Here is a 22912-nt window from a genome sequence, read left to right as displayed (position 1 = left end):
ACAAATAGCAGTGGGGACAATGATTTTCACCGTTAAAACATTCGTAGGGCGCACCGTAACGTTTACTTTCTATCCAATCTGTACATAAGGCCACATAGACCTCGATGAAGAAAGAAAAACCAAATATCGTATTGATCCAAAAATTTTGACCCCAAAAAGGCTTCAATTGAGGGCGTTCGATCCTCCGCTGCTTTTCATAATGTGGTCAACTTGATTTTTGGGTGTGTCTTATTTTTGGGCTCAAACCTTAGGACGAGCTCACCGAGTGGACGGACAGTGGTTTGGATATAACTCATACCTCGTGATGGGACCCACAAAACTTTGTGACATCAACACAAGGGTGGTGTGTGGTACACTAGCCCATGCGCTTCCCCAAAATTAATCAAGACAATAGGTCAAGGGCTGGATTCAGATCAAACCAGACCACTCAACATCTTTATTGATAGCCCACCTTGTTCAGTTTGAAGTGTTGGATAGTTTAGACCAGACATTTTCCAATATTTTTACCATTCACTGCGAGATAGTTTAGAATGCTGAAAAAGATAGGTGGATAAGACCCATCACATCTTAATCTCTCAATCTCTTGATCTCAATTGAATTTCGACCTTAGAGGTATCTAAGTGATCTCTCTCTATTATCTCTTCTGATCTCCACATTGTTGGGCAGACTGGATCTATCCGATATGTTATCATTGGACATACTAACCTTCTTATCCAGTTCTCCTATTCTTTTTGCTACAATCAATGGACGGTTTAGAATTAACTGCTAATATTTCGTCTCCCAACTTAGGTTCAGACCCAAGCTGGGTTGGACTGGACATAGGTATATTATCTTGATGTTCAAAACCTTCTTGATCATTGTTGTCTCTCCGAATGTTTACGAAAATATCTCACATTTTGGAAAGATTGTGAGAGACCGTCTCATCAAGAATATTTCCATCAGATTTGTAATAAATTCATTCTTTCGATAAGTCTTTTTATAGTTAGGGCTGTACACGAACCGATTTAGCTCAGTTAGCTTGCTCGACTCGACTCGAAAAAGCTCGTTTCAACTCGGTTCAAAACTGAGTTCGAACCGAGTCGAGCTAATTTTTTGAGCTCGAAAAAATTTCAAACTGAGTTCGAGCTTGCCCAAGCTCAACTCAACTTGGATCGAACCCTAACTTGAATCGAACTAATTCGATGACTCGATTACTTTGATGTTGATGTTGCTCACCAAGTGTTTGATGAAATGACTCAACAAAGTGTCAGCTGGTGGTAAAGGAGGTATGTATATGAAAAAAATACCATTTTTTTTTTCTTGATTTTGATGAAATACGTATAAACAGTTGCTGTTGTTTTACATATAGTAAGAAATTGAAAGCGTACTCCATATGTTTGTGAAAATGTTACACAAGTTCAATTTGGGGATTGAACTGGCCCAAACTGTTGACCGAACTGAGCCCAGCTAGCCAGTTAGGCCCGAGAACCAAGCCAAGCCAAGTTCGAGCTGAGTCTCGGTTCAACTCATGTACACCTTTGTTTATAATCATGCCCGGTACGTTACCTCATAAATGGGTGTGTTGATAATGATCACATGGCATGCAACGATGCATCCCCTGAAGGCATCCATAGGAATATGTACCATCGTATTAATAACAAAAAGGGTGACGTGAAAGGAAAATCAACTAAAATTTTCCTTAAATGTGAGTACATATTACATGTGTGGCAAATACGTGATGTCACCACATGACAATTTTTTTATTAGAATATGTCAGGCGCTAGAAATAAGTGTAAACGATTAGTATCATTTAATGAGCGCAACTTCTAAATTTTGTCGAATCCGTAACATGAGCCACAAATCAGACGCCTGGATTAAGTTACATGTGTGTAGAATGGCCATATCCGTGATCATGGATTACTATACCCTGTCAGTGTTTCAAATAAGTCTCTTCCACAACCAACCCAACATAGGTGACTTGGGGGGTGGTTGTACACAGAAATTATATGATACAGCGGCTATGTCATTATCTCGGATGCATCCTTTTTCTCTTACCCAACATATCCCATGCGTGGAATATCATAAATCCGTGAAAAAGGTGGGCCACAGCATGATTATCACCTGACATGAAAATCACCCCGATAAACTCACTGGGTGGGCCACACCAGTAGCCTGACTAATAACATTGCTAGTCCATTAATTTTCCATGGTGTACCGCTTGATTAGTGTATCACCCCGATTTTCATGTTAGGTTATCACCATAGTGTGGGCCGCCTTTTGAACGGATCGGATAGGCTACGCAGGTCATATTCTGGCTGGAAAAGAATGGCTGTACCATAACTTATGATACAGCCACTGCATCTGATCATTCTCAGCTCTAAAATAGTACCAGTATAGGCTATGGCTCACATGAAAAATTGGCCTGACCATTGGACGGCATGTATCTATCCCCATCTTCATTAATTAATTGGGACCGTATACACCAAGTTTCACTGTCCAACTTCATAGAAGAAATGATCAGCGGTTGTGCGTGTGTAAAAACCTTGCCATGCACGTAGTTGCATTTGGACTTGTAATCGTTCACATCACCGCCATGGACAATCCATCAGATATAATATAATCTTCTTTCATTACTGTATAACAACCACAGAAATCAGACGGTTATAAACACCCGTGATTGGACCTATCTTTAATAAACAATCTTGTCCATAAATTTCTGCAAGCCATCAACTGGATGGTTTGGATCATCTGATCTGTATAATTTTTAAAGGGGGGCCTATGAAGACCATACTGGACCTAATGGACAGTCCAGATAGGTAATGCGGATGCAAACGAGTCCAAATGAAACTATGTGTATGGTAAGGTTCCTATACAGTCAATCCCACTATAACACCCAACGTCAGCACTTTCGGTCATAGGATGGTAGAAAAGTAGCACCATCCCATTACCAAAAGTAGAAAGGTTGGGTGTATATATCAGTCAGTTGGGTGGCAATAGCAATTCCCAGAATAGACAAGCAGTGGTATAATTGTCATTTTGCTACGGAAGTGAGTGAGTGCTGTAAAAGTACCATATTGCCAATTTGACCCTACCAAAAAACATTTCTACCTGCTTTCGGTGGGTGGTTTCAGTAATTTTTCCTAAAATAGATGTCCTTTAATTAGACTTGCATCGAATGGAAAACGATTGGTGCTGAAATTTCCATAGGTCAAATTCAGTAACCTGCCAAAGGACCAGAATAGCCTCTCACCAAATTGGGTATTTTCATACACCACATTTTCAAAATGATAGTTAATGTTAAATACTCCGGCATAGCGTGATGGTTGATGGTACGCACGCACTCAGAAGTTGCATACGTGGCATTTTATTAATCAAATTTAAACTTTTAAAATTATTGGACTTACCTTGGTATCTCATCACCTCAAAATCAGATCCATTGAGGGATGCATTACTTTGATTAATGAACACTTGTTTTTTGGATTTAGACTGCATATTATTATTAATTTCAACCATTGTGTAAACGTCCACCAATTCCTCAGTTAAAAGGTTAAATAAATGAAACATTTGGCTTATAATCTAACTTTGGGACCATGCATGTTTTGGACAGTTTAATTTAAGTTATTTGTGTTTGGCTCATATTCTATCTTTTGTAAGATATGCACTTGCCACGCGTGTTGGAAATCAATTTAACTTATATGGAACCAAATGCCTCATGACCTTATATGATGAAACAGAAAAATTAAGTTCTAATGTCAAAAAGGTGGGCCGACTATATAATTACTTAGCTGCGCGGAATCAAGTGATTTATAAAGAGAAGGGTTTGTCTTTTTATGGAATTTCTTTCTTTCGGAGATCTTTTCTATGATCATACGATTCAGAACCTTTATAGTTATATCTAATTTTTCCTTAAATTTATTGTTTTAGCATGATCACCCTAAGTTTGAGTTGACTCACCATTAGTCCAATCTTCTCTCAATCTTGCATGCCCTGATTATTTGCATCTTGAGCTGTGAGGCTGGTATGCTTCCTCTACTAACATCATAAGTAATCACCTTAGGCACGGTGCATATTAAAGCTTTCTACTTACAATTTCACATAGCTTTTATCATATATTGTGATAAAATTCACCGCCGGCTAAAATAATGGTCATTAACGTCTTCTTAAAAATATTAGGGAACCTACGGATATTTTTGCTTTGCTATATGTCACGTAACAACTTTTACTCGGATGGATGACATGTGACTAAAGTTTTCCCTATACTCCAGGAGGAAATCATGTCATTTGCATTGATTGTGAGGATCTCATCTTATTCCCTTGTAAAGTGATGCTGTGAGGTGTTGTCTTACCACCCATTGGATCTATCACAGTTAAATTAGGTGTAAACAACATGTATGGCGCCCACCTATCAACCATCACACTCGGGCAGAGTAGCCTTTCTCACGTATGAATTATATCCAATTGGAGTCACGCGTCTTTGAACAGTATGCGTGAATTTTAGATGATGACAAGTGACGCCTATGGCTAGGTGATCCAAACCATGGGTCTTTGAGCCCCATCCCTGATAGGCCACCCTCAAAGAATCTCCCAGTTTGGAAGATCCCATCGATCAATCTAGGACTTCTTTCAGCTGATTTTGTAAACACTATGTGTTGGTGATAAATCGAAAGATTAAGATATTCTATGGAGGAGATTTTCAGGAATGCAAGAGATCAACGGTCTAGATTACAATCCAAGGCCCCACTTGTCAGAATTGAGAACTGGCACACCGTACAACACACGTGTGCATGCCATATAATTCCTCACCGACAAAATACCCATATCTTCTTCTAAAGGCAAGTAATATCAGATAAAATCGTGAGCATTGAAGGTTATTTGGGTCATTTGAGAACTAGCTTATGTCATTTTGCTAAAAGTAGGGACTTTTCATTAATTTCTAAATACATGAACTTAACAAAGAAATGGTAAATGCATGAACAGCTCCGATTCTCGACGTAAACAGAATAGCTCTTATTACATTCCAAACAAGAGAGAGAGAGAGAGAGAGAGAGAGAGTGAGAGATTTCTAAGCTTTCTACTATATTCGAATTCGCAGGTTCCGGTGACCGATCAAGCAAATCGAAGAAGACCCACATCAGATTTCAGCACATGGGCCACACCACCGAAAAATCAAGGGCTGTAACAGCTAGACGGTCCCGGTTCGTAGCCGAAGAAGCATCCGAGCCAGTCGAATGCTCGTGTGAGACCATCCGATCATGCTCGGTAGGTCTCGTTGCGGACTGCATCGCCGTCTGCTGCTGCCCGTGTGCAGTCGTTAACGTGATGATTCTAGCCTTGGTGAAGGTCCCATGGACGGTAGGGAGGAGATGTATGAGATTATTGAAGAAGAAGGAGCATTTGGTGGAAAAGAAGAAAGGTGGGAAGAAACGAAGAGGGGTAGAAAGGGAAGAAGTTAAAGAGAAAAATGGAAATTTTGAGAAAGAGGTAGGGGTAGAACGGGGAATGGAATTTTCACGTGTGGATGAAGAGGGTGGTGCGAGCTTCGAAGCTGAGAGGGTATGGATGGAATTGTATCAGCTGGGCCATTTGGGCTTTGGTAGGGTGTCTTTCACTGGAATTCATCACGTCAAGGGCATTTAGCGAAGAAAAAGAATTTGTGGTGAGTTGACGAAAGTAACCCATAGCTTATGTGTTAATTACCAAAAAAATAGTCTACCTGATTACCTGGGAAGGTCTCACATCCAACCGTGTGAACAGAATTACAGTCCGCCCAGTAGATAAATTCCAACCTTTCATGTGCATGAGAAATCCAACCCGTCCAATAGGTCGGTCCCACCATGAGGATCACGTTATGAAAAATTCAGCCATATCGACTTACGGAATGGACCACATCTATATTTTTCTATCTAGCAATGACTAGTCATTTTTTTCTATGGTGTGGCCCACCTAATCAGTAGATAGGGTTGATTTTGCATTTAGATGATCGTAATGGTGGGACCAACCTATTGGAAGGGTTGGATGTCACGTGCATTTAACACTTTGGAAGTTATATACTGGGTGGACCATAATTTGTGGTACAACTGGTTGGACTTGAGACCTTCTACTGTCTAATTAACCTTGGAAGGTTGTGTGGTTTGGAAAGGGAAGATCAGAAAATGTAAGGTCAATTTTGTCTTTCTGTAAGAATGTTTATAGAAGGACGAAAATGCTTTTGTAGTTTGTTTAGATTTTGTGTTGTTTGAAGTTGGGGTGCATCTCAACCGCTTGCAGGCACACGTGCTAAAATACCGTGCATGTCTGTGATCAGAGCTTTCCATCGGGTGGGTAAAATGCTTTACGTATTCAGTGTAAAATTCAGGCAATTTCACTTTTTCGACATGCTACGGTCTTGTAAAAGAAATGGACAGCTAGAATTTGTCTCAACCATCCGTTTATTTAATTCGATGTGGAATAGCCTATGAGTGATACGACCTGATTTTTTGAGGAGGGATATCTAAGCATTGTATCCAGCAGATGGAAGGCTTTGATCACACATGCGTACAATAATGGGACGTGCGTCTATGTGTGGATGAGTATGCTCCTAGGTAGCGGTGGGTTTAGCAAACTCTTCGAAATTTTGTTGGTGAGTTATTTGATAGTCCGGCTGCGGATGACGCTTGATATGCAAGTACTTAGAAATGGTGCACGTGGGCATATATTTACTCAAATTAAAGCGATTAATTGTAGGACCCATGTCTCTTTACAGTCCAAATCTCGAATTTATTGAACAATCCTAACCGCTGATTCTTGGATATCTTGCATTTTTTAACCTTCCAATAAATGTCCACAAATCTGATATTAAATGTCCAAAATACATCTAAAGTACTAGACATAATGTGGACGTTTTAATTTGGGAGTATTTGTATTATAAATGTACAATTTTTAAGTAATTTCTATGTGCTTGCGTATCATCCATCCCAATCGTCATAGTATTAAAGTTTTTCTCGCCAGGTGAGCTGAAATTAGAAGTTCGGTAGAGTTAGGGTTAAAAGTTCGGCGGGTTGGGTTGGGTTGGTGCTCAACCCTAATCCAATCCAAGGTTCCTATGCATCAACCCTACCTCAACCCAACCCAACCTAGGTTGGGAATTCCATGGGTTGGCCCAATGGAAACAATGGTTATAGACCATTATTGGGTCCTGAAAGTTTTGAATCAAGCTGATGTTTGTTTTTTCCCCTCGCCAAGGCTTATGTGAACTAATTAATAAATTAGATGGCAAATAAAATCTATAAAATATTAATTTGCACCCTAAGAGGTTTTTAATACTAGGGTGTTCAATTACTACTATTTCTTGAACCATCCTCTACTTGATAATTGAATCTGATTAATTTTTGGGATCATTCTCTAAAATGATCTTAAAAAACGAATGGACAGAATGGATAGAGAATACATACATCAAAGTAAACCCCATGATAAGGGCCGCAAAGTCTTAGGTAAGATCTGGCTCTCTCCTAATCTGCTTCCCTCGATCACACAACGACCAACAAAATTTATTGACGCGTGAAATTTAGCTCCAAGTGATAATATATTTCTTAAATCCATACTGTAGAGTCCACTTGAGATTTGGATCAACTTTATTTTTGGGCTCATACCATAAAATGATATGGAAGAATGGGTGGACGGCATGTATGAAAAACATACATCAAGGTGGGCCCACAGAACATCAACCACTAGCCATTGGCTAGTGGCAGGGTCAGTAGCTAATCCGTTTCCTCCAATAGACACCCTTTTGGAGCCCCATATGGGCTATGCTTAATTATGCTACGGATCATTAATTCATCGTAAGTTCCTCTCAGGTCCCGTAATGCATCATATCCATAGTAGACGGATCAAAAGACCATCTCGACATGTGGGCCCTAATGAGGCGAGTGTTTCTAATTATCCTGAGTCACGACTCGGGACAAAGGCAAAACGAACTCCTCACTCTAACCCAATTCAATTCCAACGCTGACGCATTTGCTTACCAAACCACTGGCCCCACCCAGTGGGCTGTAGCAATCCTGTGATCTTAACCATCTAATAAATGGCCCAAAAAATGCATGTTTAACAAAACAAGCAATCCACATTCAATGGTGAAAATTCAAATTGCTAAGGTTTTAAGGTCATGGCCCATCAGCAGAAAGTGGACGGAATGAACGGTCGATATTGATTCATAGAAAGAAGTACTTGGCAAACTAAAAGATCAGGTGGACCCTTGATCAACAAATCACGATTGCACTTGTCCAGAGAAGAAGACAGGCTTATTAGGATGTGATGTAGTGGGGCCCACCAGCTTCCAAATTTCCAATAACAAGATTAAAAAAGAAAATAATTTTGAATCCAAACAGACCTAAGCTGTTTGTGATGGGCCACTTAACAGTCGATCAGTTAATCGACGGTTCAAAACACATGTAAATTCTTCAATTCAATCTTAGTCGTTGATGGTACACATCACAATACCAAACCCATGCACACATATAGAACAGAAACAAAATCAAACGCAATTAGAAAAAAAAGATACTTATTTTCATGCACTCGACCTGCCTTCACCATTCTTAACAGGTTTAACTTCTCCTTTCATTCCTCCATTTTCAGCTATTTTAGCTTCTCTGATATGTCCATTACCACCACGTACTTCTTTAATTCCTCCATTTTCAGCTGGTTTCGCATCTCTGATTTCTCCGTTACCGCCCCGTCGGGCCGTCGGCATACTTATCTCAAACCCATCTTCGAGATCACCTTTCCCATGCGCCGCCCGACCGTGTTTGGCCTTCGGATGGGAGAACCGACGTGAGCAAAGCCGGCCTAGGCAGCAAGCGAGCATCGCTAGGACAATGATCACAGACAATGCTATGAAAACTGGCCCAAATGAGCCCTTAGAATGCGAAGAAGGTTCGGCTAACATGGAATTTGGGTACACCACAACTGGCTGGGCGGTCGACATTTCTAACAGCGGTGGCCCACTTTCGATGAATGGGAGGAAATGGGTTTTCTTAGCTTGGTATAGATGTGTCCTACATGCTTATGCTTTGAGTGTCTACAAAGACAAACATGAGAAATATAGAAGTATTTGAGGGGGGGAGGGAGGGAGGGAATAATCAAGTGCAAACGTTTTCACCACAATTGTAGTGCAAATGACCTCTATGGACCCCACCATGATGTGTGGATGACATTCATTTCAACCATCATGCATGCCCTACCATGTTTGGCCATGGCCCAAGAAATCATACCAATCCATGATTCAGGCAGCCAGGCAATATATGGAAAAGTACTCGAGAAGGCTTGCCCGACCTATCTCATCTATTCATGCTTGTGTGGCCCACCTGAGTTATGGAATGGGCTGATTTTTAGGGACAGGGCCAAACAAGACATGGTATTGATGATGGTCGAAGTAGATGTTATGAACACATCATGGTGGGTCATACACAACTCGTTTGCACTATAATTACGGCGAAAATGTTTGTACTAGGATAAGTGATTTTGCTTTGATTTGTTTGTAAAGAAGAGGCTTTTGCTTTAATAAAGAAAAGGAGATTCTTCCCTTTTGTTGTGGAAATTAGGACATTGAAATGCTTAGAAATGAGAGAAAGTGAGGAATCAAAACAATGCATCTAATCAATGACAGATTTTGTTTTAATCGATGATGATCGACGAAGAAATCATTTGAATGTTTTGTATACTGGCGGGAGAAGAAAAGTACAGTCGGAGGACGGATTGATGAGCTGCATGGAAGAATCTCAGCCTGGCGCTGTCTGATCGCTTTCAAGCTAAAATACCGGTCGTATAAAGAGCTTTTGTGATGATTATATATGAAGATTTGGGATGATGAGGAAAAAGGAAAAGGTTGTATTTTTATGCTTTAGAATCAGTTCTTTGGAAAATGAGTTTTTCATAGGTGGGTCCCATGGTGTGGTAATCCTGGCCACTGGTCTTTTGAATCTGCGGTGGATGTAGAATTCCCTGAAAATCTACCAGATTGGAAGATTTTGGCCACCAATCTGGAATGTTGCTGTATTTTGTTATTAACCATCTATTTGTAGGCCAGAAATCGAAAGGTTACCATTGTCCTGTTGAGGAAATTTTCAGCGCAGGTCCAACTGCAGTGGGACCCAACAGCACATTGGTCTGGATTAGTCCACCTGTGCTGTAAATTCCCAGGGCTCCAAAATCCAATTAATTGCATTGCTTGTGAGTAGGGCTGTAAAGGGTTCGGTTTGGGGTGGATAGCCAACACCATATCCGCCCATTTACTAAATGGGTACGGGTTCAAATTTTAGACCCAAACCTGACGCAGGGAGGGACGTTATGAGGTCGATCACCGTCTTCCTCAGGGGATAACTACTACGAATCTATGGAGCTCTCTGGACTCCTCACAAAGCTTTCTCGAATTCACAAGGGATAAAAATAAGAATAATTTATAATAAATTTGAAATAACTTGATCAATAATTAAAAAAACAAAATTACAAATCTTTAAATAAGGAACTCAAACATAGGATGAAGTTTTAGACTTAGATTCCAACACAAACACCTTAAAAATGTGACTTATTATAAATAGTAAACTTACTATTTATAGACGACCTCTATTCCTGGTAGACTTCATGGTTTTCGGCCAAAAATAATAATTGTCCAATTTGGCCTAACCACGTTATTTTCCTAACTTTTAAAAGCCCTTTTCATGTTGGGTACGACTTCTACCACTCAAAGGATCAAAAGTTATACTTAAACTAAAACTTACTATTTATAATAAAAATGAAATTAAATGGGACTTTTGGCCATCAATTTGATGGAATCTCGCAAATTCGGCATGGATAACCTGGCATAGTGGGGTTAGTTGGCTTAAGTAGGTTCTTCTACCCAAAAATCATATATAATATGTTGAAAAATTCATCCTGGTTAGCAAGATACGACTTATTTAAGGTTCTGTCAGTTTGGATCATTTCCACCTCCAATCGGGCTTTCTTTAGTCCATCTTTACCATGAAAGTGTTTGCGACAAGCTCTACATTAAAACCCTTTTTACTTAATGGGTGGAATTGGGTCAGGTCTAAGAGAACCCAATCAGACCCGTTTATAAAATGACACAAGGATGAACGTGATGAGGTCGATCACCATCTTCTTTAAGGATAATTACTTCGAATCCATGGAGCTTCTCTAGACTCCTCACAAAGACTTCTCGAATCCACGAGAAAAAACACAAGGAAAAATAGAAATAAATTATAGAAAATTCGTAAATTGATTGATGATCCAATTATACGAGTTTACAATCATTTAAATAGGGATACTAAGCCAGGGAAGAAGTTTCGGAATTAAACTACAACTAAAAGTCCTAGAAATCGAGACTTACTATAAATAGTAAACTTACTATTTATAGATGATAATGATTTCTGCTACACCTCATGGTTTTTAGCCAAAAATAGTAAGTGTCCTATTTGGCTTCACCATGCGATTCTCCTAATTATTCTAAGCACTTCTCATGTTGGGCGCATCTCCTAAAGCCCAACAGATGAAGAGTTATAATCAAACTAAAACTTACTATAAATAATAAAAATGAAAATAAAATGGAAATTCAACCGTCAATCTGGAGGAATCTCGCCAATTCAGCTTGCGTAACCCGACTATGCCGAGTTGGGTGGCTAAAGTAGCTTGTCCTACCCAAAATCATATATGACATGTCGAATAACTCATTTCGGTTTGCGAGATATGTCCATTTTAAGGTCTGGACGGTCCGGATCACTTTCGATTCCGATCGGGCCTCTTCTGATCCATCTTAACCATGAAACTGTCCACGACCTGCTCTACATCATAAATGCGCATGGTCTAATAGAAGAAGATCCACTCAAATTCATTTATAAATGGGTCGGGTGTGATGGGTCTGGTTAAGGGATATCTACACTTTGAACAAACCTACTTATAAATGAATCTAATAAATTTGGGCCATCTTAATTTTATATCAAAAATTAATCAATGTCAATTAATGAAAAAATTATTATTTAATAATAATAATAATAATTTAGCAACTTCTCATAATAAAAAAAATATAAATAATGGCTTAGGTTAGATGATTATCTATACTTGTTAAGTTGCTCCACTTTGGCCATGGTGCAGTCTCCATGAATTCTCCTTTATGTAGATTACATCTTGAATTTTGATGCAAATCTTATCCAAGAACTTAAAAATTAACTCAAATATTATTCAAAAAGAAAATATTTATAAAATTTGAAAATTTAAGAAATAAAATTAATAATTTAAAATTTTAAACAAGTCATGTACCTTATGATTCAACTCTAAACCAATTCACCAACCCCTTGCAATCATCATTCACTTCTATCACACGCAATTCCTGTACATCCTAATTCATTAATCTCATCATCTTTGGCTCATCAATTTGGATTATGTGGTGCCTCGTATTCTCAACCTGACATTTGGGTGAATTTATTGTCTTCTCGTGTTACTTGTCAAGATATGCAATCATTTTTATTGGGTCTGAAATGGGTTCCTTGCAACGTAAACCAAACCCACACATTTACTAAATGGGTTCGGATATGGTTGGGTTTGGGTACCCCATCAGGTCCGCTGACCCATTTACAGCCCTACTTACGAGCCAACGCCACAGATATCCTTGTCGATGGGACTCTCTCAGGCCCATCATGATGTACTGTTTCATCAGCGCTGTTCATTTGTTTTGTCAGTTTATTATAAGGCGTGAGACCAAAATTTAAGTATATCCAAAGCTCAAGTGGACCACACCACAGGAAACGATGGGGATGGTTGCGTCAACCATTGAAATCTTCCTTGGACCCACTGTGATGCTTATTCGGTCAAGCACACATGCATGAATGGAAAACACAAATATCAGCTTGATCCAAAACTTTTATGCACCACCCCAAGAAGTTTTCAATCCCTACTGTTTCCTGTGGTGTGGTCCACTTGGGCTTTAGAAATGCTTCAATTTTGGGCTCATGCTCTAAAAATGAGCCAGAGAAACGGGAAAGCATGAATAAAATACATCACAGTGGACCCCATAGAGTCTGGTTGCCCGGGATATGAGAGGTGTTGGGGTCACCACCTAATCCACTTGCAGATTAAACGGGACGCGGAATGCCTGCCAAAAGGCTTTCACAAGAACTTCCAAGTGGGGTCCACTGTGATGTTTGTGAGATATCCACTATTCATCCATTTTACTGGATCATGTAAGAACATGGAAAAAAAAATGAAGCAGATCCAAAACTCAAGTGAGTCACACGACAGGAAAATGTGGGCAGGGAAATACCTACCATTGAAACCTCCCTAGGTCTACTGCTATGTTTATATACCATCCATATCGTTCATAAGGTCATTCCTACTGGGATGAACTGAAAACACAGTAATATTAGCCCAAAGAATGCTTCAACAATGGATGTTCAATACTCACCGTTTCCTTTCGTGTGGCCCACTTGAGTTTTGGATCCCACGTCGTAACATGATCTGAAAAAACGGATGGATATCTCACAAACATCACAGTGGGCCCTATCTAGCTTCCGTATCCGCTTCTGATTAAATGTAACAACCTGGCATGCATGTAGGAGTCCAGGAGATGTGGCCCATTCATCAAGCGGGGTCTACTTAAAACATGTACAAGGGCATCTGCTTTTATAATTTCTTTCTGCTTCCCCCAATTCCATGACACCGATCAGGACCTGTGAGCCCTCCGGCACCCGGATTGGTTCTCTTCATTAGTGTCCGGAGTGAAATTTCACCATTCATCTCTTCTCCCCATTCCTTCATCACCATTCATCTCTTCTCCCCATTCCTTCATCGATTGGTAGCTGATCTACAAGCAATGAACCTGTGGCCTGGGCCCCCCACTAGCAATTCAGCAATCGACCAACACAACTATTGTATCCTGGCAATGCTTGACCAACCTAACTGGGCATGACCGTGCTAGGCATTGGGATCATGCACACACCCGCTCAATCAATGGATTCATACAAAACATACATTCATCTACCATATGTTTTTGGTTGTGGGTTGGTCGGGTCATCCAGCCGGCCAGACCATTAATAAGCTACATGGGCAGATCGGGTTGTGCAGGGTTTAACTCAAGCCACATTTCTAAACCAAGACTGGCCAACTACCCATTTAGCTTGGCCCAAACCATACCCGCCAAAGACTCGAGCCACGGTGAGAAATTTCTGCCAGCAGTTTTTTCCACAATGCCTGGTGCACAACACATTCATTAAATAGTCCATCAAATTACTGAAACCTCATGCGGTCACTTGCACAAGATGGAAAATCAAGAAAATTGGAAAGATGTGGGAGAGGGACACCACAACGGAGACGCTCCCTAACATTCTTTTATGAAGATGTGCATAACTCAAGGGTGTAAGTACATTTGCCTTTTGAAAGCTGCTGCACGCAGATGAAGGAAATGTTGGAGAGATTCCAACGGTGGCTAGAATGGCATCCAGGACACCAAAGCAATCACAGAAATGCAAAAGCTTCCACAGAAGCTTTTGTTGTTAGACAGATGGTTATGGGCACACAAACACTGAATGTTACTGTGTTTTTGTGGATTTCATATGTGAATTTGTAATTAGATTCATGTTTCAATTGGATTTTTCAGATGCCATGTCTATAACTTGAGCCTCAGTAATCTCCAACTAGTGCATCAGGCGGGACCCACAGTGTCGATCATCTGGCCCAAAAATACAGCCCGCAAGCTTATCATGGGTTTGTGGCCAACAAACATACATTATGCATAAAAGACTGGTCAAATTTCCACGTTAAGCATTCAGGCATCAGAAACTAGACTATTCTTGGACAGGCATGGATTGGGTACTACCCCCACCAGGACCTAGGTAGAGATAGACGGTCCTGTCAGGGGCTCTGTGGGGCCTACCATGATATATATGTGTGCTATCCATTTTGAAATATCATTTTAGGGCATGAGCCCAAAAAAGAGGCAGATCCAAGGATGGAGTGGACCACACCACAGGAAGAGTGGTGACAATGACCCCAACCGTTATGTTCGCTTGCCATCCAAAACTTCCGTGGCTCCCAAGAGGTTTTCAACGGTAGAGATTCAATTCCCACTGTTTCCTGTTGCGTGGTCCACTTGAGCATTCGATCTGCCTCATTTTGGGCTTATCACCTAAAATGATTTGTCAAAATGGATGAACGGAGTGGATAAAAGTACATACATCACGGTAGGAGCCACAGAGTCCCAGACATGACCCTCTGTCTCTAGCTAGGTCCTGATGGGCGGAGTACCCAATCCCTGCCCTTTTCGGCCAGGTCATCTACATGCTGAGGCCTGCCCCATGCGGATCTCAGATGTTATACCCGCTAAGGCTTCACAGAATTACGGAGCAGCAGCATAGTAGTCTAGCTTTTGGATAAAAACTCTCAAAGAAAAATATCTGACAAATTCATTCCTGAATGGTGGCGTATGGAAAAACAAAAATACCAATCTGGTGAAAGTTAGTAAGCTTGCTAAACTCATATTAACTAAGAAATAAAAAGAGAAAGGAGTTTAAGACCTCGGCTTCTCTTTCTTCTCCTTGAAGAGTGCTAACAGCGATACCCCAGAAACCTTCACCACCTTGAACCTCACTCCGGGAATATCTCCCACAGCGTGACCCTTTCGCCCGAATCCGGCAATCAGAACCTCATCCTGCAAGAGATGATCATTGGAGAAGAGCTCAAGTGACCTTTCTAGAGAGGAAACTAGAGATGCACTTTCAAGGGGCTTCCATCATAACAGTCATCAGGTGGGGCATGCAGTTTGGATTACCTGCACCTAAAATGGTGCCAGTTTGCTCATCTGGTGGGAGACACAGGCATGTCAAATATTGATTATAGGTCAATTTTGTTGCTCTTCCTTTACTTCTTTCATACATGTGTGGCCCAGCTTATGATGAGCAGATCAGACCCAGACAGGTGTACATGGTAGAAGCTGCTCATCAGGCAGGCCCTGCAGTAAAGAAGACATCATGGAGCAAAGGTGGTGTCAATTTGATGTGCAGACCGTTGGTCAGTCTTTTTCTTTTAATCTTCCATTTCTTTTGAAGCGATGTGGCCCATCCGATGAGCATGTGGGCCTCATTTCTGGGTCAGGGCATCTCCATGGTGTGACCAGCAAGATAAGCTGCGAGTCCACTAAACAAGATTCAAGACGAAAATAGAATGGTTTAGTTCACATCTCACATTTTCCTCGATGTAATTCAAACAACCATCATTGGGAACGAATGCAGCAATCTTCTTTCCATTCTTTATCAGCTGAACTCTAGCACACTTTCGGATGGCAGAGTTGGGTTGTTTGGCTTCAATACCTCTGCAAGGGGGAAAAAGTCACATGACTGAAATTTCACGCAAGCCATGGAAACAAAGAGAAGAATAAGGAGCTGAGTGGGACAGAGACCATACATCTTCTCCAGTAAGATTCCCTTGGCATGGGAAGAGCCTGCAAATGGTTTCTTCCACTCATTACCAAGATGGCTTTTCTTGTATGATTTGTCCGCCCACTTCTGTCTCCTACGGTGTGTTTTCAGCTTGCGCCCAGCTCCCATACCATGAGTCTTCCTGCGATAGATTGACCATTTACCTCATACAGATTTCATGGGTGAAAAAAGCATACTTAGGTTCATGCACACAAGGTGTAAAGGTAAGCATGCATGAAATGTGTAGGATCAAGCCCATGCAAAAGAAAGATATGAGAGATGTGAGGTATAATACTGCATTTGGCTCATGGTTATTTCGGGATGTGAGGAAACTAATTTGTAATTTTAGTATTTATGCTCTTACTACAAAAAATCATAAATAGAACACTTGTTTAGTATTTGATTGGTACTTGTTCTCTTAGTAGTATTTGGTTCATGATCAACCATTCACGCATTGCAAGGCTTGATGGACCAATGAATGAATATCACGATGAACAGGAATCTCTAACCATGTAAAAAAATACCATAAAAATTTTCAGACTGGATTTCACTGACTTTTCTATATCAATTTTTTAAATGGTTAGGATTGCACTATCACTGTGATTTTTGTTTCACGACCCTTTCATGTTTGACTCCAATCAGTGAATATTATCACACACACACACACACACACACACACACACACACACACACACACGTGCCACGTATGGTATAGAAAGGGGGAGGATGGAAATGGGCGCTCCTTTGATTTGGAGTCAGGAATCATGATAGCCAATTCAGAAGCAGGCTAGGCATGGCACCTGTTTCTTGAAGCATGGTGTACAAGCAACTTTAAGATGATAGGGGATGTTTGGGGTGCATTTGGATACACTATCCAATAGAATTGCATTTGTCAGGCCAATGCAGTGGAAATAACCAAGTTGTGGTCACCTTCCTTGACATTCATATAGGAGGGCTGGGCAGGCAAATTCCAGTTATGATTATTTCAAGTTGGTAGAATCTGCCCGTCCACCTGGTTGCCGTGATATTAGATGTGGACATCCCAATCACTGATCCATACCATCCATTAGATTCACCCCACTGTTGGCAGGGCACCATCACATTTTCATACAGACCATTAGATACTTTCCATCAGACCAATGCCACACATTATGAATGGTGTGAATCAATTACAACAAGATTAATTAACAAAATGACCAAGGTATTCCGTAACGGTAACGATGGCCATAACGGCCACCACCGTTACCTTTATGGTGAGTCCCTGATGTGGCGAGAATTAATTAGATGACGTACTGTTGTCAAAGATGATGCCACGCAAAGTATGTTTGAAAGTTGTTCGATGAGCAAACAACCCACCGATGACCATGTCAGGGACTCACAGAACTTGGTGTTTCCCCAATTTCACTGATTCCGGTTTACAAAGATGGGTCATGAATCGTGTTTGTTTATTGATATCCATACAAGTCATAAACTTTTCATGGAAAAGCAGGATGCCGAAGATCATAAGTGGAAAATGAGAACAATTTCCAAGGGAAGATGTTAGAAAAACAAAAAGTGGAAATAGCATTTCGTTCCCACTAATTTTCCTGGATTTTGTTTGAAGGGTAATTTTCCTGGGAATATTATTTCCAAAGAAATCGATTTTCCACTTTCCAATTTCAACGGATCCAAACAAGACCTAAAGCAAATAAATGATCGAAATCTAAGCATACAATCAAGAGAAAGTCCAATCTAGGGCTATGAAGGAGAATGGATTGAAGGCGAATTTCGCAACTGGTACGTGTGCACAAGATCCCAGCCATTCATCAGGTGCAGATCCAACTTGAGCGTGACCCTGCCCTTTAAATCAGGTATCTCCATTCATCAAGTGGCCCACACGTGTTTTAGTAAGATGGACGGTTAGAATACAACGATCAGCGGTCTACAACTCAACACATAGTTCCGTGGACCACTTCATGTTTGGTAAAGGTCATGTACAAGGAAGATTATACCAATCGTACGGCCTAGATCTCCCACGAGGGAGAGAGAGACAGACAGACAGAGAGAGATACCCCATTTTGGTCAGTGGTTTTTCCCCTCCACCTGCAGCGAGAGAGAGGAGCAGAGCTAGGGTTTTGGGAACGACGAAACGGGCTTGAAAACCCAGGGATTTTATACTTTTATGCGAAAGGTCATCTGATACGTTGGCGGAGTATATAAGATATATTCCTGCACTCATCCAACATATACCTATCCTACTTGTGTTCACATGAATCTGAACCGTAGAAATAGTTGGATATACTTTAGATTTTGCATAAGAAAAAACTTAAAAGTTTTTGACGGTCATGATGACTACATAATGGGAATATTTTACTTAAAATCCGGACCAATGATTACTTATTATTTGTACTGTGCGATAGATATTCAACGAAAGGAGAGTTAGGTTATCCACACAGTTTGAAAATTTTCATTTATGGGCCATCTACAGTGGTGTCGATGATTTGGACCGTTTAAATAGAAGTTTTTTTGTCATACGTATGGCCGCTGTGTGCATGTGTATGAGTAACCGAAGGACGCGGATTGCGTCCTACGCCCGCCCGTCTCTAGCCCCGAACGGCCAGTTCTGTGGGCGGCCCAATGTGATGTATCTGTTTATCCACGCCGTCCATTTCTGCTGTCAGATCATTTTAAGAAATTTGCAAAAAGAAAAAAAAAAAGAGTCAGATTTAACGCTCAAGTGGACCACACCAAACAATAAGCTTGGTTGCATTAAATGCATCGATCATTAGATGTACCAAGCATATACAAAAGTCATCTGTGGCGTGGTCCATCTGAGCGTTGGATACTCCTCATTTCTTTTCTTATATCTTAAAATTATCTGAGAAAAGGGATGGACGGCAAAAATAGAAAAATATAAATTACCGTTGTGACATACATCACGGTGGGCTCACACACAGAACTAACCGTTGGTGGCCACAAAATGGCCTATGAATCTTACCCACGAAGTCCATCTACTATGGTACCCCTTATTTTAGGGGATGCATTGAGAATTGAATCATTTCCAAAGCTCAAGTGGACTACACTTGAAACACTGGGAATTGAAGGACTACCATTGAAATCCTCTTGCAGGCCACATAAGTTTTAGATCAAGCTGATATTTGTGTTTTTATTTCATCCATGTCTATGTGACCTTATAAATAAGTTGGATGACAAAGAAATATCACCGTGGGCCTTAGGAAGGTTTCAACGGTGGATGTCATTATCCCCACTGTTTCCTGTGATGTGGTCCACTCGAGGTTTGGATATGCTTCAATTTTGAGCTCATGTCCTAAAATGATCTGGAAAAATGAATGGAGCACGGGTATAAGACACATACATCCACGGTGGGCCCCACAGAGTTACTCAGTATGCAATCCGCTACCCTTTTAGACGGGGTGCGGACTGGCACACGTATTGCACATCCAAAACTGAACTAGGTCATTAGACCATTAGATTAATGGTCACGACTAACAAACCATGGCCACACCTGTATCGGCTGGGATGCGGCTGGACAGCTTTAAACAATAAGGTAGAATTTGGGCCCAAAGGACCTGTTAGTTTCTGAAATTAGAGCTGTCAAAGGGCTGGGCCAAGCAGATCAAGATCCATCCAAGCCCAGCCTTGCTTGGTCATGGGCCCAAACAAACATACTCAATCCAGCCAATTGATGGTAATGCATGGCCAGAGCCCAAGCCCGTCCACCCACTTTTGTGCAAGATCTGGGCTGTTCGTAGGTGTGTCCCATCACATATGACATATGACAAAAATGCCCTTGAGATCATATGGGACGGGCTGGACTGGGATTGGCTAGGCTAGCAGGTTCTTAGACAAAGCCCAAGGCCGGCCTAATGTGGTCCATGCCAGAAAGCCCAACAAGAAAGCGGCCCTGGCCTCACCCAAGACATAGCAGCCCTTGCGGTAGGAGCCTGCTTGATGTATGTATTTTATATGGAGGCGTCACCCAAGACATAGCAGCCCTTCCGGTAGGAGCCTGCTTAATGTATGTATTTTATATCCACACTGTCCATCCATTTTTCCAGATTATCTTTGGGCATGAGGCAAAAAATGAAGAGGATCCATGGTGGGGAACATAGGATGAACAGTCACTGGACCTTGATGCACCCGGCTACACCACATAATGCACAGTTCAAAATCCATACCCGAGCCAACCTCAGGCCTTGGCCCATTGACAGCACTAAAGCCAAAACACACATAATCAAGACTTTATAACCTAAACTACTCACATATTCTAAACTCTAAGTATTAATTAAAGTTGCATCCTCAAGTCGACTATAGTTTAAGTATGATAGGAGTCTCAATTAAGATACTTAAACTCGATCTATTAATGCAAATGCCTGACAGGTCCAACATCAGGATCCTATTCCCACAACATACTCACTCTTATATGAGATATAGCAGAGGCATATAACTTGTTGTCATACTCAATGGTAGATACCTACCATCCTGTTTCGATATTAATTTCTTCACACAAAATTACTATACAGTAATGACATAACTATAGGTCTATCTTATAATTTACTAGGTGTTTATGATATAACAAGGTATTAAGGGTTATAGCTCACAACTCTTTCTATATTAATAACCATTGTGTCTAATCTCAAGTTTCAAAGATAATTAGAGGAATACCTCTCATTTAATTTTGCTATATACTTTTAAGATACTCCCACACATTAAGTATGGCATTATAATCTATCTATATTGGACCCATCATCAGTATGATACATAGTTTAATATCATCAATATTACTAGATACCATCAATGTTGTCATTGGATATGATTCAGAGTGGGCATAACTTCAGCATCTTCTACTTCCATGTGTTCAATTATGTATTTGTGAGAATAAAGCATTATTATTTATCTTTGCATTTTTTAAAACATCATTTGATCTTTTATATCCATCATTTTAGAAGAGCCTATTCTTTTTCTACATGGTATTAGAACTACATTGGTGAGTAGATTGGTCTTTATATATATATATATATATATATAGTTTTTTTCCACTTTCACATTGTGTTGTTTCTTATTTGCAAGTTTTTTTTTTTTTTTTTTTGGTGTTTGGTGCATTCAATCATGTCAATATCAAGTACTATTGTTTCTCAAGTTTTTAAGCAAAGAACTATGAAAATGGAATGGTAAAGTTTCAAAACTAGTAATGAGCGAAGGGGAGCTTTTTTTTTTTTTAAAAATTTAAACAAGAAGATGATTCATTCATATATTCAATGGGAACATATACAACTCATTCGGGCCTAGGCTAGGCAGACAAAAAGATACCCCGGCGAACGCCTATCATAAAACAGAAAATAGAAAACAAAACCACTATCAACAAGGGTGAGACGTAGACGACCTTAAGACCCGGAGCGCCCCAAGGCCCACCTTATCGAGGAAGATCAGACCTTTGATCTTGGGTGGGAGCGCTGCCACCTGAGTCGACACAATGAACTGCTGAAGAGAGGCCCCCATCTTGGCCATCTCGTCCGCTGGACCATTGCCTTCTCTAAGAATGTGGCTGCAGGAGAAGGACCCACTAGCCCTCAGCCTATCAATCCTCTGCATCCAGTGGTTCCATCTCCAAGAGGACTCCATGGTGCCGTTGAGGAGAGCGACCACTAGGCGAGATTCAGACTCGATCTGGACTCTAGAGAACCTGAACTGAAGGCAAAGCAGAATACCATTATAGACCGCCTTGAGCTCCGCCTTAGAATTAGACCCTATGCCATACCCTGCCACAAAGGGAAAACAGAAACCACCATCATCCCACCTGCAAATACCACCGTCGCCTGAACTCCCCGAGGTACCCAAGGACGACCCATCCACATTAAGCTTAACGAACCCGCGCGGGGGCGAGCCCATTTGACGATAAGGGGCATGAAAGATGGCAAAACGGGCGCCTGGAACCCAAGCATAGACCTCCAATGGAGGAGATGGTGGGGAGAGCTACCGGATGAGCAGACCCACACCCACAACCACCACTTAACTTTAGCAATCACGGAAGCCGCCGCTGGCCTAACCTCCTTGAATCTGGCCTGGTTCCTAGCAAGCCACAACTCCCAGAGAATTAGAGAAGGAGATAAACCGCGAAGCATATGAACCGGGGAAGAAGGGTGGGACGGGGTCAACCAATTCAGCACATGCCTAACCGACGAAGAAGAAGATGGAAACTGCAACTCGAAGATAGAGGAAAAAGAATTCCACACCGTGGACGCCAGTTCGCTGGACAAAAAAATGTGGTGGATGGATTCGACGGACGAGTTGGCATTCTGGCCGGGAGAGCAACAAGAACACCTAGAGGCCAGTTGAACACCCTTGCCCTTAATCCTTTCATCAACCGGAACCGCACCCTGAAGAAGCCGCCACACGAAAAAGGAGATCTTGGGAAGCAGATTACAGTGCCAAACCCACCTGGCCCAGGCCATCTACGGCTTGTGATCATGCACTAAGGGCCATGCAAATTTGAGGGAGAA

The 22912-nt window shown here is 41.1% G+C and overlaps 3 protein-coding genes across 3 annotated transcripts; 1 reads left to right on the top strand and 2 right to left on the bottom strand.

The window, feature by feature from the left end:
- The first annotated feature begins 5009 nt into the window (after window positions 1-5009).
- Window positions 5010-6117, top strand: LOC131234986 (uncharacterized). Its single transcript, XM_058232038.1, has one exon. The coding sequence runs from the start codon at window positions 5125-5127 to the stop codon at window positions 5614-5616; it is 492 nt and encodes a 163-aa protein (XP_058088021.1). The 5' UTR covers window positions 5010-5124; the 3' UTR covers window positions 5617-6117.
- Window positions 6118-8310: 2193 nt separating this feature from the next.
- LOC131234692 (uncharacterized) lies at window positions 8311-9281 on the bottom strand. Its single transcript, XM_058231623.1, has one exon. The coding sequence runs from the start codon at window positions 8936-8938 to the stop codon at window positions 8522-8524; it is 417 nt and encodes a 138-aa protein (XP_058087606.1). The 5' UTR covers window positions 8939-9281; the 3' UTR covers window positions 8311-8521.
- Window positions 9282-15334: 6053 nt separating this feature from the next.
- On the bottom strand, window positions 15335-18553 carry LOC131235274 (small ribosomal subunit protein uS12). Its single transcript, XM_058232410.1, has 4 exons — window positions 18464-18553; window positions 16399-16554; window positions 16180-16306; window positions 15335-15646 (listed from the first exon to the last, which is right to left on the bottom strand). The coding sequence occupies exons 1-4, from the start codon at window positions 18466-18468 to the stop codon at window positions 15506-15508; spliced, it is 429 nt and encodes a 142-aa protein (XP_058088393.1). The 5' UTR covers window positions 18469-18553; the 3' UTR covers window positions 15335-15505.
- Window positions 18554-22912: the final 4359 nt, after the last annotated feature.

Source organism: Magnolia sinica, chromosome 19 (genome assembly GCF_029962835.1).
Source record: "Magnolia sinica isolate HGM2019 chromosome 19, MsV1, whole genome shotgun sequence".
In the NCBI taxonomy this organism is placed as follows: Eukaryota; Viridiplantae; Streptophyta; class Magnoliopsida; order Magnoliales; family Magnoliaceae; genus Magnolia; species Magnolia sinica.
This window is presented reverse-complemented; position numbering and strand designations above follow the sequence as displayed.